The sequence below is a fragment of the Lepidochelys kempii genome, chromosome 1 (genome assembly GCF_965140265.1).
Source record: "Lepidochelys kempii isolate rLepKem1 chromosome 1, rLepKem1.hap2, whole genome shotgun sequence".
Classification (NCBI taxonomy): domain Eukaryota; kingdom Metazoa; phylum Chordata; order Testudines; family Cheloniidae; genus Lepidochelys; species Lepidochelys kempii.
The window spans coordinates 95,166,668-95,181,866 of record NC_133256.1 but is presented as its reverse complement, the minus strand read 5'-3'; the positions used below and the strand labels follow the sequence as shown (position 1 = coordinate 95,181,866).

Below are 15,199 nucleotides of genomic sequence, written 5' to 3'. Positions count from 1 at the left end.
GCAATGCAACACCGTGCTGATCCTCCATCTTCTGAGGGGAAGTCCAGCAGCATGCCATCACCCAGACAAAAAAAAAAAAAAAATCACAAGGCACCAGGCCCAAATGGCATCCCAGCTGAGGTTTTTAAAGCTGGTGGAACAATGCTTCAGCACAAACTTTGCCAAATCCTCGACAAAACCTGGACTTGCAAAGAAATTCCACATGATTTTAAGAACGCCAAGATTGTTACAATATTCAAGAAATGGGACAAATCTTTGTGCAAGAATTACAGAGGTACTGCCCTCATCTGCATTGCAGGGAAGATCCTTGCCCAGATCCTACTAAACTGCCTCCTCCCGCTTGCCAAGGAATTCCTCCCCAAATCACAGTGTGGCTTCAGGCCATCCCAAGGCACAACTGACATGATCTTTGTGGCATGACTGATTCAGGAGAAGTGCAAAGAGCAACACCAGGAATGTTCATAGCATTCATCCACCTAACCAAGGCCTTTGACTCTATCAATCGTGATGCCTATGGAAGGTACTGTGTAGGTTTGGCTGTCCACAGAAATTCATTTCCATCATCACACTACTCCATGATGGGATGACTGCCACCATTCTGTGCAACGGCTCAGAGACCAAACCATTAATCGTTCGCAATGGTGTCAAGTAGGGCTTCATTGCTCCAACAATCTTCTCCATTTACCTTGCCGTGATCCTGATTCTCATCTGCGACCACCTTCCTGATGGAATTGGGATTGAGTATTGTATGGATGGCCAACTTCTCTATCTCCAGCATCTCCAAACAAAATCTAAGATCACAAGAACTGGCATCGCTGATCTTCAGTATGCGGATGACTGTGTCATTCTCGCACACACAGAGGCAAAGCACCCTAAATCTTTTTGCAGATGCCTATCACGGCCTGGGTGTCTGTCTCAACATTGGGAAAACCAAGGTACTCTACCAGCCCTCAACTGCACAAACTACTCTTCATACTCCACAAATAGACAGCACGTTTAAAACAAACAAAAGGAAGTATTTTTTCACACAACGCAGTCAACCTGTGGAACTCCTTGCCAGAGAATGTTGTGAAGGCCAAGCCTGCAACAGGGTTAAAAAAAGAACTAGATAAGTTCACGAAGGATAGGTCCATTAAAGGCTATTAGTCAGGATGGGGTCCCTAGCCTCTGTTTGCCAGAAGCTGGGAATGAGCGACAGGGGATGGATCACTTGATGATTACCTGTTCTGTTCATTTTCTCTGGGGCACCTGGGATTGGTCAGTGTCAGAAGACAGGATACTGGGCTTGATGGACCTTTGGTTTGACCCAGTATGGCCGTTCTTATGTTCACCATCGGAGGAGAACCTCTGGAAAATGTGGACCATTTCCCATACCTTGGCAGCCACCTCTCCCAAACAGCCAGCATTGACACACAAATCAAATACAGGATCTGCTGTGCCAGCATATCCTTTGGAAGACTACTCATATGAGTCTTCAATGATAGGGATCTGCAAACAGGCACCAAGATCTTGGTTTACCAGGCAGTTGTCATCGCCACCATTTTCTATGGGTGTGAGACCTAGGTAACCTACAGATGACATCTCAAATGGCTGGAGTGGTTCCAGCAGCGCTGCATCAGATGTATTCTCAGGATCAGTTGGGAAGACCCAAAGCACTAACATCAGCATTCTCTCTGCAGCCAACATCAGCAGTGTAGAAGTGAAGGTCATGAAACACCAACTCTGTACGTATGCTTGATATTTGCCTCCCAAAGCAAGTACTGTTCTCTCAGTTAAGTCAGGGAAGAAAGGCTTGCGGAGGGCAGCGAAAGCGCTCCAAAGACATATTGAAAGAACACTTTAAAAAGGGAGACATCAACCCAACAAACTGGGAGGATTTGGCATGGAACAGAACACAGTGGTGCCACACCATACACCGACCCACAGCTCGCTTTGAGGAGAACAGATGTGCTTATGGAGGAAAGAAAGGACACAACAGTCCAGCCAACAACCGTCTCCTCCAACATCAGACCTGTCACTGCTGTGGGAAAATCTGCAGGGCACAAATTGGGCTCCTCAGCCACCTAAAAAATCCACCAATGAACCCCTTTGGCAGACATCAACCTTGCATCAAGGGACAGCCAAAGAAGAGAAGGCGAAGACTAGGACTAAATAAATGACTAAGGGAATTAGTCTACGCCTAGGGTACTTCATTGGCAAAGGTGTCAGATTTGATCAAACGGTTTTCCTAGGGCTGATTTCTTACTGGGTAGCAACAGCAAGTTGACTGCTGTACAAACAGATGAAGACACTGTTCCTGCTCCAGTGAGTTACAGCCTAAATTACTCAGACAATCCAATTCAAACATACACAATGAAGGCTGAAGTTTCAGCCTGTAGTGCAGGTATTTTGCATGTGTATAGTTTCTATACACACTCATGTCTAATTCTTGGAAGCAGTCACAGTGTTTCTAAGGAGCGATTTAGTGCGGATAGCATGGGCTTGTCTAAATATAAATTGCACTGCTGTAACTATATTGGTCTAGTTCAGTGGTACAACCTGCACAGCGTGGACACTTAAGACGCTAATGGTGCCTTAACAAATATAACTTCTTTGTACCAATATAACTGCATCCACTCGGGGGAGGGTTGTATTGATATGACTCTTTTGATTAAGGGTGTGATTTTTTATACCCAAATGTTATATCAATACAAAAACTGCATGTAGACGAGGTGTACGATGCACAAGGAGGGAGCAAATTCCAAGCATAAAAGATGGAAGGCATGGAATAAGGCATGAAGACAAAGTGGATGAAGGATACAAAAACAGGAGGCAGGAATAAGGCTTTAACAAGTACACGAAGAGTGAGAATGGTAATGGGAACATGTTTAGGGATATAACTGTGCAGATGCAAAAGCATTCCATGCTAAAATCCCACTCAGGCTCCTTCAACAATACAAGCCTTCATGTGAAAGGCAAGAATAAGCCTATGAATGGATATGAAGAGGGGAGTGCCACAGAGAGATCCGTGAAGTACAGATTTTAGCAGCAGTGCTTTGGACAGATTGAAGATGACTAAAACAAGAAGCAGGGAGGAGAAGAGGACTAAGGTTTGGACAAGTGCATTCTAGAGGTAGAGAGAGATAGCATAGATTTTTGAAGCGATGTACAGGAAGAACTGACATGATTTGGTGACAGCCTGGATATGAGGAAGAAGTATTGGGGGAAAAGAGGAGTCAAAGATGACAATGAGGTTTTGAACTGCGTGATGGGTGTGTGTAAGGGGAGAAATGAGATCAAGTTTAAGTTGACAGTAGGTCAACCACGACGATCTGTCACAAGATAGCCAATCAATCAACTGAAACAATACAACAAATTTAATACACTAAATTCCATACCATATTAGTATTATGAAAATATTAATAGGGTACAATGAAACAAATCTATATAGAATGATTTTAAGTCCAAGCCTAAAGGTACCCATTATAGAAGGTAATGCAACATATTACTGATTTTAGTGCTAGCTTGAGGTTTCACTTGTTCCTGCAGTCTACATTCTTGGTGAAAAGTTCAAAACCAAACAAGCAATAAAGCTCCCCAAAATTTTCAATAAACTTCAATCTTTATCGTGAACATCTTAATTCTAGGACAGTTCTATCCTTGACACTAAGAGATAAAACCCATAAATGCACCTAAAGAACTAACCATGTCAAATGAATAAAGTATATGGTGAATTAGATTATCAGGACTGTTGAATATGCAACAAATGAGAACCTAACAAATGAAGTACTCTCTTAAAGGTATATCACTGATCAAGGCCAATCCCATTTTGGGGAGTTGAGAATTCATGCATGTAAAGCACTTTGAAGATAATCATTAAATAAATCATATTTTTCTTACTACTTCTAAAAGGCCCACATTGGATTACAATACAACTACTTTGTACTGCAGCAACATAAAACTTCAATATGCCATAGCAGATCCCAGTTATTTCAAGATAAACACTGGACAAGCTGACTGTTTGATGTTACCCTTTTAAATTCATCTATTTCTCTGATTAGACCAGAGTTGGATAATTAGGTTAAAGATCTAGAAAGGCTCATGTTAGAAAAATTCATCAGGATTGCCTACTCTCTGAGAAAGTATTGTCCTATAAGTGAAAGGCTTAGCCATCCATTTATCCAAATACACACTTTTTTAAACACAGTGAGCACTGATTTATTTGATGATCAGATCCTTATCTTATTGATCTAATTTCAAGAAAAAAATCTTACCCGATTCCCCTGCGCTAAAGTGATCTAATGGATTCCCTTCTGCATCTGGGTTTAGTAACACCATTTCAAATTGAATATCCTCGTATTCAGAATTTTCATAATTCTCCTCGCAGGTAAACTTGTCTACATAAAACACATACCACGTTTCTGGATATGGAATCTGGGTCACTGTCAGATTTTGCTCTGTGTGGTTCATAGGCACTTTAAAAAGAAACAAAGAATGAAGTAAGCATTTAATGTACTACAAACTAACTCTTCTGAAAACTATTAAATCTTCTCAGATACAATACACTGTGATGCTTCCCAGGGGAACCCAGGTTGAGAGGTACCTTCCTACTACCTGCCCTTAGCATGAGGAAGCCTTCTCCATGTCTACCAAGGGTCAGCTCCCCAACTCCAGCGGGCAACATAGGCACTCCCCTCCAGGTTTTGCAGGCCCTGACGTGGTTAGCGATTTTCACATCCCAACCCTTGAACCGTCTAAGAAGCATCTTCCTGGAGTGTCCAGCATCTAGTTCACTGGACACTCGCAGTGTTCAGAGATTTACTGTTTCCAAAGAAACAATACATCCCAGATTGCCAGTTCCACATCAGATCACTGCTTTGCTTAACACACAGCACTAAATTATGCTTATATGAAATTAAGAATAAACGTTTATTTAACAAACCCTGGAAATTCAAGTAATAACAATAATTATTATTGGAGACAAATGGTTATATATATAAAAAAATCATAAACCTGCATTCTAGAGCCTAGATTTAATTAACAAGAAACTCTCATCTTGCATTGTATTGCTCACCAAAAAACCTTGCAGTGCTTTGCAGTCAGACAGATTGGCTGTTACCCTTATTTCATGAGATGGACACAGTCAGTTTGTCTCCTACCTGAAGGATTCAGTGAGCCTCTTTGCATTCCCAGATAGATCAGACCAATCCTTTGTCTTTACTCATGAACAGGACACTCCCCTGCTGTTTGTTTCTTCCTACATAGTTTCTTTTTAACTTCTCTCTCTCTCCCCTCACCCTCTCAGATTTCACAATCTCTTAATTTGCACCTGGCTTACTATGCAAATATACAAATGGCCAGATAGGGAGATAAGCATTTGTTATCTCTTGTCTGAAGAGAACATTTCCGAGAGATGTCATCTTCTGGTGACCCGCCTTAACTCCAGGACCTTAAGGACATAAATTTCAGTATAGATACATAGCTCTTTAAATATTATCGGTACCATTTTGCAATTACAATGACAACCAGTGGGCAACCGGCTCTCGGTATACACCTTACATGCCAACCTTCGGGGAACTATTATTCAGTGGATCCCTGTACAACCCTATGCACTTTTGTGCCCTTCGCCATTTAGCACTAAGGAGTTCCCGGGTCATGTACCTATTTAATTTTAGAGCATCAATCATATTTCTATACACTATAACTAAACTCCAAAAAGGAACAGTCTCTACTTTGAAGCATACCATAAAACTGTATGAAGAAAGACTCTGGGCTAAATCTTCATTTTTGCTGAGTTTAAACTTGATGCAATTTAGGAAGTGTTTGGAACACACACTCTCAGCCATCTTTCAGCTTCTCGAATCTTGGGCTGGCTGGGGGACAGCACTCTATTCACAGCCAGTGGCTATAAATACTGAAGATCTAGTGCCGTACTGTCTAATTTGGCACCTCCTTCCTTTTCTCCTATGCTAAGGAAGGAGTGAGTTTCACTTAGCAGGTGGAACTGGGTCTGAGGAATGAGACCATTTTCTCTAAAAATGTAGCTGCTTTCAAATTGCACTACACTTAAAAAGTTATATATACCTGGTATTCATCTTTGTGGGTTTCCTGCAGATTCTGCTGAATGAAACTTGTAGATGGGCTGGAGTTTGGGGTGGGGAAGCAAGACTAAAAGGGAACAGAGAAAAATGGAAATAGGGGCATCTAGAGCATTACTGAGTTACCCGTGTAAGTCATGAATGAAAAGTCAGGTGCCTAAACTGACTTTGTCCCCTAAAAGGGACTTTACTTTATGTAGCTAACATTTCAGTTAATAATCATAGCCACACTGAAGCAATAGTTTCATTAACTGCTCCTAAACAGCCTCTCTGTGTTGTACATGTAATGGTTTTTATTCCATCTATTTCTTTTCCTTGACAAGAATAGCGTGACTGGGTACAAAGGGGGAGAAAAAAAATCACTTGTGTTGAGAGTTTTCCTGGTCCCTGACAGAATTACAGATTATTGTTGAAATACAAGGTTCTTGTTCTACACTTGCATTATTTTTGTGGGATCTCTTTTCAAGCTTTCAGTGCTACAAAGCAAATAGTATTTGTTCTCTGAAGCTATTTTGGAGACAAACTAGCAATGAAAAGATGACTAAACAACTAGCAATGTGGGGTGAAATCCCTATTATGGATTCCAAAAACAATGACTAGATGGGAAAGGAGAACTGAAAGAAGTGACAAATTTATAAACTAATTAATAGCATAGAGGACACTTGAGTACCTTGCTAACCTTTCACAAAATACAAAGAGAGCGGTCTAAGTTGGAAGACAAGCAAACTTGCGAATTAAAAAATAATAATCTTAAATTACACACAAAAAACCTTGCAGTACACACTGCCCCAGGATATTTGAGACAAACAACTTAGAGAGTCTAATTCCCTTTATGGAAACCCACTATGAATAGCTGTAATTAAATTACTGTACCTGGCATAAAGTTTAAAGGCCTATTTTCCCTTATCCTTCAAGAGAATCAACAGTCGGATTCAGGAAGAAACACATTCCATGTTCTCGTGAAGCAACCAGCAGTGAGTACCACTGGGGGACTGTACACTGAACTACCACCACCATATGTAATAAATGCAATGTGTGTCGCGTAGCTCTTTTAAGCATGTATTATTCTAGTGTTATCCATGTCCCATCAATCATACATAGGTATAGTAACAGCTGATACAAAGGCAACTGTTTTCAGAACATGGTAGCCTTAGAAGCAGCACCACAGTCAGATTGCGTTAAGGTTCCATTCTGACAACATGCAAAGAGGTCACTTATTTACCATACAGATGGTAGGTCTTTTGGTTGCCTGAGGGAAATATATGAAAATAGAGCTACATTCATGTAAGATACTGATGAATGAAGTCCCTAATATCTGCTTAATTTCAAAAGGAAACTTTATGCTTGCTTCAATTAGAATGTCTAATGTAATACTCAATAAATGGTACAAAATAATGCTTTTAGTATCTGTATCTTTCAATTAAATAATTAATCAGAGCTATTGAATGCTTTATTGTTTGGCTGTTCTACCATTTGCACTTTTTTTACTTAGATCAGTACACAAATTAAGCATTATCTTGATTAACACTTCTTTGAAACTGAATTTTATGAGGGTCTTCAATGTTTTGTACATCAAAGGCTGACAGATTCACACTTCCATGGAAGTGATACTGGCCTTTTATTTTTGTTTTCCTGTCTTTGAACAATGCCATTTTCGACAGGGATAGGGGAAAAGAACCTCTTAACAAACTGAATTATTCTTCTAGAAACAAAAGACGACAACACAGCTTGCATATTCTATACTGGTATAATTATCAGCTCAAATATTAACAACACTTGAATTAGAGATTCAATGATGAATAGTTAACTGCAGAATTAAATGGTAAAAGGAAATTAATATTAAACAAACTTTGTGGAATGAGACCGCACAATTCAGTCTTGAATTAATTTTTAGAGCGATGAAACTTACAGAAGGACATGAGAAATGCGAAAATTATTGTACGAGGAGGTGTGAAAGAAAACACGGAGGGGGGAGGTTCAGATAAAAAGCTACCCTTAGGGAAGCCTTACTCTTTGATAAGACATTATACTCACCTTACAGACTTGCACTTTTTACTATGACTGAGACCTCTTAACATTTCTTAAATGTATTCATAATTAGTGAAATCTACTGCAATTATTTGTTTATAAAACCTGTTTTCTCCTGTTCTAACAAAAAGAGACTAATAACACCGCCCCCCCCCAAAAAAAACAACAACAACTGTGCATCTGAAGAACTAAATTCCTGCCCTCACCCTCAGGTCCCCCAAACATTTATACATCATAGTGATTTTATTCTGAAAACTGGCTTGGAGACTGCACTTTGTTAAGGTCTTCTGTTAAGACTTTCTGCACACTCAATAACAATCGTACACTATTGTGATATGGGAATAATCTCCAGGTGGAGCCCACATATGGAAAATTTCAGCCAAATACTAAAAAGAAAAGGAGTACTTGTGGCACCTTAGAGACTAACAAATTTATCTGAGCATAAGCTTTCGTGAGCTACAGCTTACGTCATCGGATGCAAGTGCATCCAATGAAGTGAGCTGTAGCTCATGAAAACTTATGCTCAGATAAATTTGTTAGTCTCTAAGGTGCCACAAGTACTCCTTTTCTTTTTGTGGATACAGACTAACACAGCTGCTACTCTGAAACCAGCCAAATACTAGTATTTTTCAAAATTCTAAGCAAATGAAAGCATTGGGTTATAATGAGCCTTGATATAAAATTACCTATCTTAAAATGTTTCACTAATTGGTTTGTCAAGGAATATTAGCATCCCAGCTGTTTAACAAGACATCATTTGTAAAATAAAAAATCCTCCAAAAATGACACAAGCAAACCAACTACATCTCTTTGTAATTAAACAAAAAAATACTGAAGGGACCGTTCTTGTTTCACTTAAGTTGGTAACAAAAGTCTTACTGATTTCATTTAAACCATGAATTGATCCGAAATACATACAGTTAAAAGAACCCAGACTTCAAGGTGAAAAAAAAAAAAAAGAATAAACTCACTTGTCAGCTGAGCTCTGGACAGTTTCTCTCCACAGCTATAATCCTGGGTGCTGTCCTGAAGCTTTAGCCATTCCTGTGCTTGAAAAAGGTGAAGTCTGGCCTCTTTTCCAACAGCTGCTGCTACATTGTTGATTCTGATATACAGAACAGCATGGTCGCCTTGATATTTAAAAAAATAAAATCAACTACTCGTCTTATGTGGATCACACAAATAAAACTGGAAGAGTACCTAAACAGCTATCACAGTACCTTTTTAATGCATGTCACAGATCCAGATGGACCACTCTTGGTCACTCTCCAGACTACCATAAGGGGGCTCACTTCATTGGGCTGTGTGTGCTTTAGGTCACCAGAGCATAAACAGGGTCCAGTCACTGCCCTTGGTCTGGAATCCCTACTCATACTCTTAAGGTGCAGTTCCTATATCACATCTTCTCTGGAGAGCTGAGACCTCACAGTACAACTGATCAGCCCTTAGGATCAATACTGACCCCTCAGTCTCCGTTGTAGCTTCTCTCCCAGAACTCCAGCACTTCTGGTGTTCTGGGGTCCACAGGTTAATTCTTCAAGTGCATGCGATGGGTAGAACACATAACACAGAGACTGACTTTGCACAAGAGTCTAAATCACTATTGCTCTTTATTCAATCGCACAAGAAATATGCACATCTATATAAAAATAATAAACCCTGCATGCATTTTCCTGCCTTGGTTTTCTTACCACCTCAGATCATTCTTTGGCTTGGAATCAGAGTCCTCTGGTGCTGTCCAGGGTTCCTCGGCCAGAGGACATAGTTTGCCTTCTCAATTACCAAGCCTCCCTCTCGGTCATCTTGATTTGACCTTGGTTGGTCCTGCAGCTAACCACCCCCTGCTATGAAAATATACACATCTCTTCCTTTCTCTCCTACTCAAAGTTCCTGACTGGCTTTGAGAATCCCTCAAAGTTGTCTGTCCCACCACAACACCTGGCTTCTTTGTTCTGCTGTTGGTAATTTTACATTTGTCAAGCTCCTTCAAATTTCAGCCCCCTACAGACAAGCTGGAGGAAGTGGTTTCCTCTAGCTCCAGCCAACCTCCTTAGCATACCTACTGACTAGTCATACAGTCATTGAGGTAAACCAGGGAGTTGCACGCTTTGTACCATCTGTAGGTCAAGCTTAATGCACACACCAGGAGTGGAATGCATCCCTGTATTCCACCCCTCCCACATGCTCCCTGTGTGCCATCCTCCCATTCCCCTTTATTTCTGGGGCACCCTGCAACTCCCCCACACCTCCCTCCTGACCGAGGCTAAGGGGGCCCTCCAATCTCACCTCCTCCCATACAAGATGGATTCCCATTCTCCTATCCCATACCCCACACTCAGCAGCTCTGAGTGCACTCCGATTTCCACTTCCCCCTGCCCTCCATACCCCTCATAGGAAGAGGCTCTCTGTAACCCGCATTCCCCCTCCCACACCAGGGGCTATGTGCATGTCTCCCTGCCTCTTCCTCCTCCCCCCTTCTGTCTGAGCGATAAGTTATCCAGAGTGTCAACATGTTACACTCTACTGGGAGAATAGGCAGAGACAAGATGGGGTACTGTTATGCTGGAAGGCGTTAAAAGGTGCCATCAACCTGTTGTTTGTTCTACTAACAATTGCAGAGGTGTTTAAGGTGGTGGTTGTGCTAAAGAGCTGGCAGGGGAACTGGAGGGACTAATGGCCATTGATGCCAAGAACATTCCCTGAAATTTTGGAACTAATTGCATGTGGTGTTCGAAAGTTATTATATTACAGACAGACAAAAGCTGTCAAATTGAATACAAAACCTTTGCAAGCCCAGCCAACTACTCTCCACTGAACACCATCTTATGATCTCAACTTGCACGAAATCCTAACTCTGGCCTTAGTAACATAAACATACGTTTATGTTACACTTTAAACAACTAAAAAAAAAAAAAAGTCTTCCAGGGGTAATTGTGTCCCCCTTTCCTCCCAATTTACATCTGCCCAAAGTCCAGGAATTGTTCTGTTCAGTTTTGTACTAGTGAGTGGTTAAACATCCGATATTATATAATCCTAAGGGTTAGAAAGAATAAATTCCAAAATTCCCTATGGAATTTAGCACTTGATTCTAAAACTGGAAGGGCTTGAGACACTAATCTTTAAAATCATGATTATTTTAGGTTTTAGAGTAGCAGCTGTGTTTGTCTGTATCCGTAAAAAGAAAAGGAGGACTTGTGGCACCTTAGAGACTAACAAATTTATTAGAGCATAAGCTTTCGTGAGCTACAGCTCACTTCATCGGAGGGGAGATTCCACTATATTTTCCACTGTATGCATCCGATGAAGTGAGCTGTAGCTCACGAAAGCTTATGCTCTCACAAATTTGTTAGTCTCTAAGGTGCCACAAGTCCTCCTTTTCTTTTTGTGATTATTTTATGATCTACTGTAGAGTAGAACTGATGAGAACTAAGATATTTAAATATAAGGTGGACGAATACAAAACAGCACCAATTTTTTTTTAAAAAAGAACTTCTAGAAGTTAGTAACATGGGGTGTGTATAGACATATACGGCAAATACATGGCATGGTGAAAAAGTTTTATTTGTTTGAGGATAACTTGCAGCACTCAATATTTCATCACTTGTGATTAAGTCAGATATCCTCAAATTCATCCCAATAAATCCATTTGTTCCACACCATCATGTGGTCTTTATATTAAATATAATACATACCCCCCTGTTCTTAAAAGAAAAAATTCTTAGAATCGAGAATTCTAGTCAGATTTAGTCAAAACAATACAAACAGCAAAAATATAAATGTCTTCAAATTTATGTCGGTATTGTTTGGCTTTTATACTGTAAAGACATCCACCTCTTTTCCACCCTCTCGTGTATTATCTCTTACACTTGTATCTAATTCAAGCACTAATGCGGCAACTGGTTCTGAGCAAGTGGACTCCCATTGACTTCAGTGGGGCTCTACACAGGAGCAGGGGTTCACCACAAAGAGCTAGTTGGAGGATAGCGGTCTTAGATGGTAAGAACTTGGTGACAGAGACAATGTCTTAGATACCTGTAAAGCACTATGCATGTCTATGGTACAGGCTAATAATTCTTCATCTCCATAAATAGATCTTTCTTAAACATGCGTCCCAATAAAAGACAAAAATTGTTTTATACCATTATTATTATTAACTGATACCTCTATACAGAGGTGTTTGCAGAAGAGGCATTTTCTGGGAAACATCCTGATATTTTAAGGGCAACATCCTGGGAACATCCTGATATTTTAATAGTAAGTGGAGAAAGCTACCAGGCTCCTTGAAACTTTCTGATTGAAGAATGTAGAGTATTAAGTATCATTCTAGTTACTATTTAGTGATTCAACACATAATCTGAGTTACTGTTAAAATTAAGCAAACATAATGCAAAATACCCTCAAGATACTTCTTTAAAAATTATTATTACATGGTAATTCTTTTGTAGCCAAAGCTCATAAAGCTTTTGGCTCTGCCACTGGCTTGCTATGTGACCTTGGACATGTCGCTATCCTCCACGTGCCCCACTTTCCCCACCTTTTCTGTAAAATGGAGATACTGATAGTGACCTCCTGTGCAAAGTCATTGAGACAGACCGATAACAGTATCTAGTTCTTAATGTGCTTTCATTACTATATAATTATGATATTTGGACACTAGCAGAGGCAAACTAGATGGCTTGGGATTGTTGAAAGGCCTCTTCAGGGATGTGTACATTGACATCAAAAACCCGTGGCCGGTCCTTGTTATCTGACTCAGGGTTGCAGGAGTCTGGCTAAGGGGCTGTTTAATTGTGGTGTAGACATTTGTACTCTGGCTCTCGGAACCTGTGAGGCGGGAGGATCCCAGAGGTCCAGCGGCAGCCCAAGCTCAAACATCTATACCAGGGATCGGCAAACTTTGGCATGTGGCCCGCCAGGGTAAGTCCCCTAGTGAACCGGGCGGGTTTGTTTACCTGCTGCATCCGTAGGTTTGACCGACTGCAGCTCCCATAGGCCGTGTTTTGCTGCTCCAGGTCAATGAGGGCTGTGGGAAGCGGTGCAGGCCGAGGGATGTGCTGGCTGCTGCTTCCAGCAGCCCCCATGGCCTGGAGTGGGGACCGTGGCCAGTGGGAGCTGCAATCAGCCAAACCTGCGGCAGGTAAACAAACCGACCCAGCTCGCCAGGGGGCTTACCCTGGCCGGCCGCGGGCCAAAGGTTGCTGATCCCTGAACTATACTGCAATTAAACAGTTCCTTAGCCCAAGTCCCGCAAGCTCCTGTCAGCAGGCACAGGCCAGATCTGGGGGTTTAATTACAGCGTAGACATGAATGGTTTACCTCCAAGGCCTGGTCTATACCTAAAACTTAGGTTGATTTAGGGACAATGCTCAGGGCTATTAAAAATGTCATGCCCTATGCCACATAGTTACCTCGACTTAACCCACTCTGTCAGCACAGTCTAGTCCATGGAAGAATATTTCCTTTGATCCAGCAGCCGCTGCCTCTCAAAGCGGCGCGGGTTAGTTACAGCGATGGAAAAAACCCTTGCAGGGCTGTGGGGAGCGCTCACGCTCGGGCTGTAGCCGCTGTCGAGCGGACATGCCCTAGTCGCTCTTCCAAACCTCTGGCAGGGCCCCTCCGGCTCTCGCCAGGCTCCGGGCAGGCGTGTGCGCCCGGCTCCAGCCGCGGGCAGCCCCGGGCTCGGGGGCGCCAGGCAGGGCTCGCCACCCAGCCCTGCTGTGGGGACAGGGGCGGCGCTTCACGCTGCAAACCGGTCCCGCGGCTCCCACCCGCGCCCGGAGCGACGTCGGGGCCGCCCGCGGCGGGCACCTACCGTGGAACTGGAACCGCGCCGCCAGCTGCGCCCCGCCCCCCGCGCTGGAGAAGCGGCCCCGCAGCGTCTTCCCCTGGGCGCCCCGCAGCCACCAGCGGCTGCCGCCCACGGCCAGGCAGAGCAGCCACAGCAGCCGCCCCATCCCCGGCAGCCGCACGGGTCACCCCGCCACCTCCGTGTCACGTGACAGTCCCCCTCCCCCCAGCACAGCTGGAGCCGGCGGAGGGAGAACCAATGGGAAGAGAGCACGAGCCAGGGGGCGGAGCCAGGGCCTGCCTCGCCTCCCCTAGTCGCAAAAAGAAAAGGAGGACTTGGGGCACCTTAGAGACGAACCAATTTATTTGAGCATGAGCTTTCCTGAGCTACAGCTCACTTCATCGGATGCATACCGTGGAAACTGCAGAAGACACTATATACACACAGAGACCATGAAACAATACCTCCTCCCACCCCACTCTCCTGCTGGTAATAGCTTATCTAAAGTGATCATCAAGTTGGGCCATTTCCAGCACAAATCCAGGTTTTCTCACCCTCTGCCCCCCCCACAAACTCACTCTCCTATTACCAGCAGAAGAGTGAGTTTGTGTGTGTGTGGGGGGGGGGCGGAGGGTGAGAAAACCTGGATTTGTGTTGGAAATGGCCCACCTTGATTATCATACACATTGTAAGGAGAGTGATCACTTTAGATAAGCTACTACCAGCAGGAGAGTGGGGTGGGAGGAGGTATTGTTTCATGGTCTCTGTGTATATAATGTCTTCTGCAGTTTCCACGGTATGCATCCGATGAAGTGAGCTGTAGCTCAGGAAAGCTCATGCTCAGATAAATTGGTTAGTCTCTGAGGTGCCCCAAGTCCTCCTTTTCTTTTTGCGAATACAGACTAGCAGGGCTGTTACTCTGAAGCCTCCCCTATTGTTCTTCCCCCCTCCCTCCTGCAGCGAGAGCCCGGCCGCGACGTGTCCCTTGCTTAGCTTGGCCCTACGGCGGCCAAGTGTCGTGAAACCGTATTTTACGGCTGCCACGGAGGGGGCAGGTGGGGGGGGTGTGTGGACACGTTTTGCGGGACGCCCCAGAGCGAGCTTCCGTCCTCCCTCTGCTGGCGGGGGGCGGCCCCGGCCCAATGCATGGGCCCACGCCGCCGCAGGCGCGTCCCTCCACCCCCGCGCCCCCGACGGGGGCGGGAGAGGGCAGGAGTATTGGGTTTCACTGTGCGGGCGCAGGGAAAGAGGGGCCGGCGTCGCCCATGCGCAGTGGCGGAAAACGGGGGGGGGCGTGAGACAGAAC

The 15,199-nt window shown here is 43.4% G+C and overlaps 1 protein-coding gene across 4 annotated transcripts in view; it reads right to left on the bottom strand.

Moving 5' to 3' along the window:
- GPR180 (G protein-coupled receptor 180) overlaps positions 1 to 14,097 on the bottom strand; it is a 47,329-nt gene extending 33,232 nt beyond the window's left edge. For all 4 annotated transcript variants that reach the window (XR_012159375.1, XR_012159374.1, XR_012159376.1 and 1 more), the window contains exons 1-3: positions 13,918 to 14,097; positions 9,077 to 9,235; positions 4,254 to 4,454 (exon numbers count right to left, since the gene is read on the bottom strand). Coding sequence is in view for 1 of the 4 variants with exons in the window: in XM_073347774.1 (XP_073203875.1) it covers positions 4,254 to 4,454; positions 9,077 to 9,235; positions 13,918 to 14,059 (502 nt within the window). In the remaining 3 variants the exon portion in view is untranslated. The remainder of the gene's footprint in view (positions 1 to 4,253; positions 4,455 to 9,076; positions 9,236 to 13,917) is intronic.
- Positions 14,098 to 15,199: the final 1,102 nt, after the last annotated feature.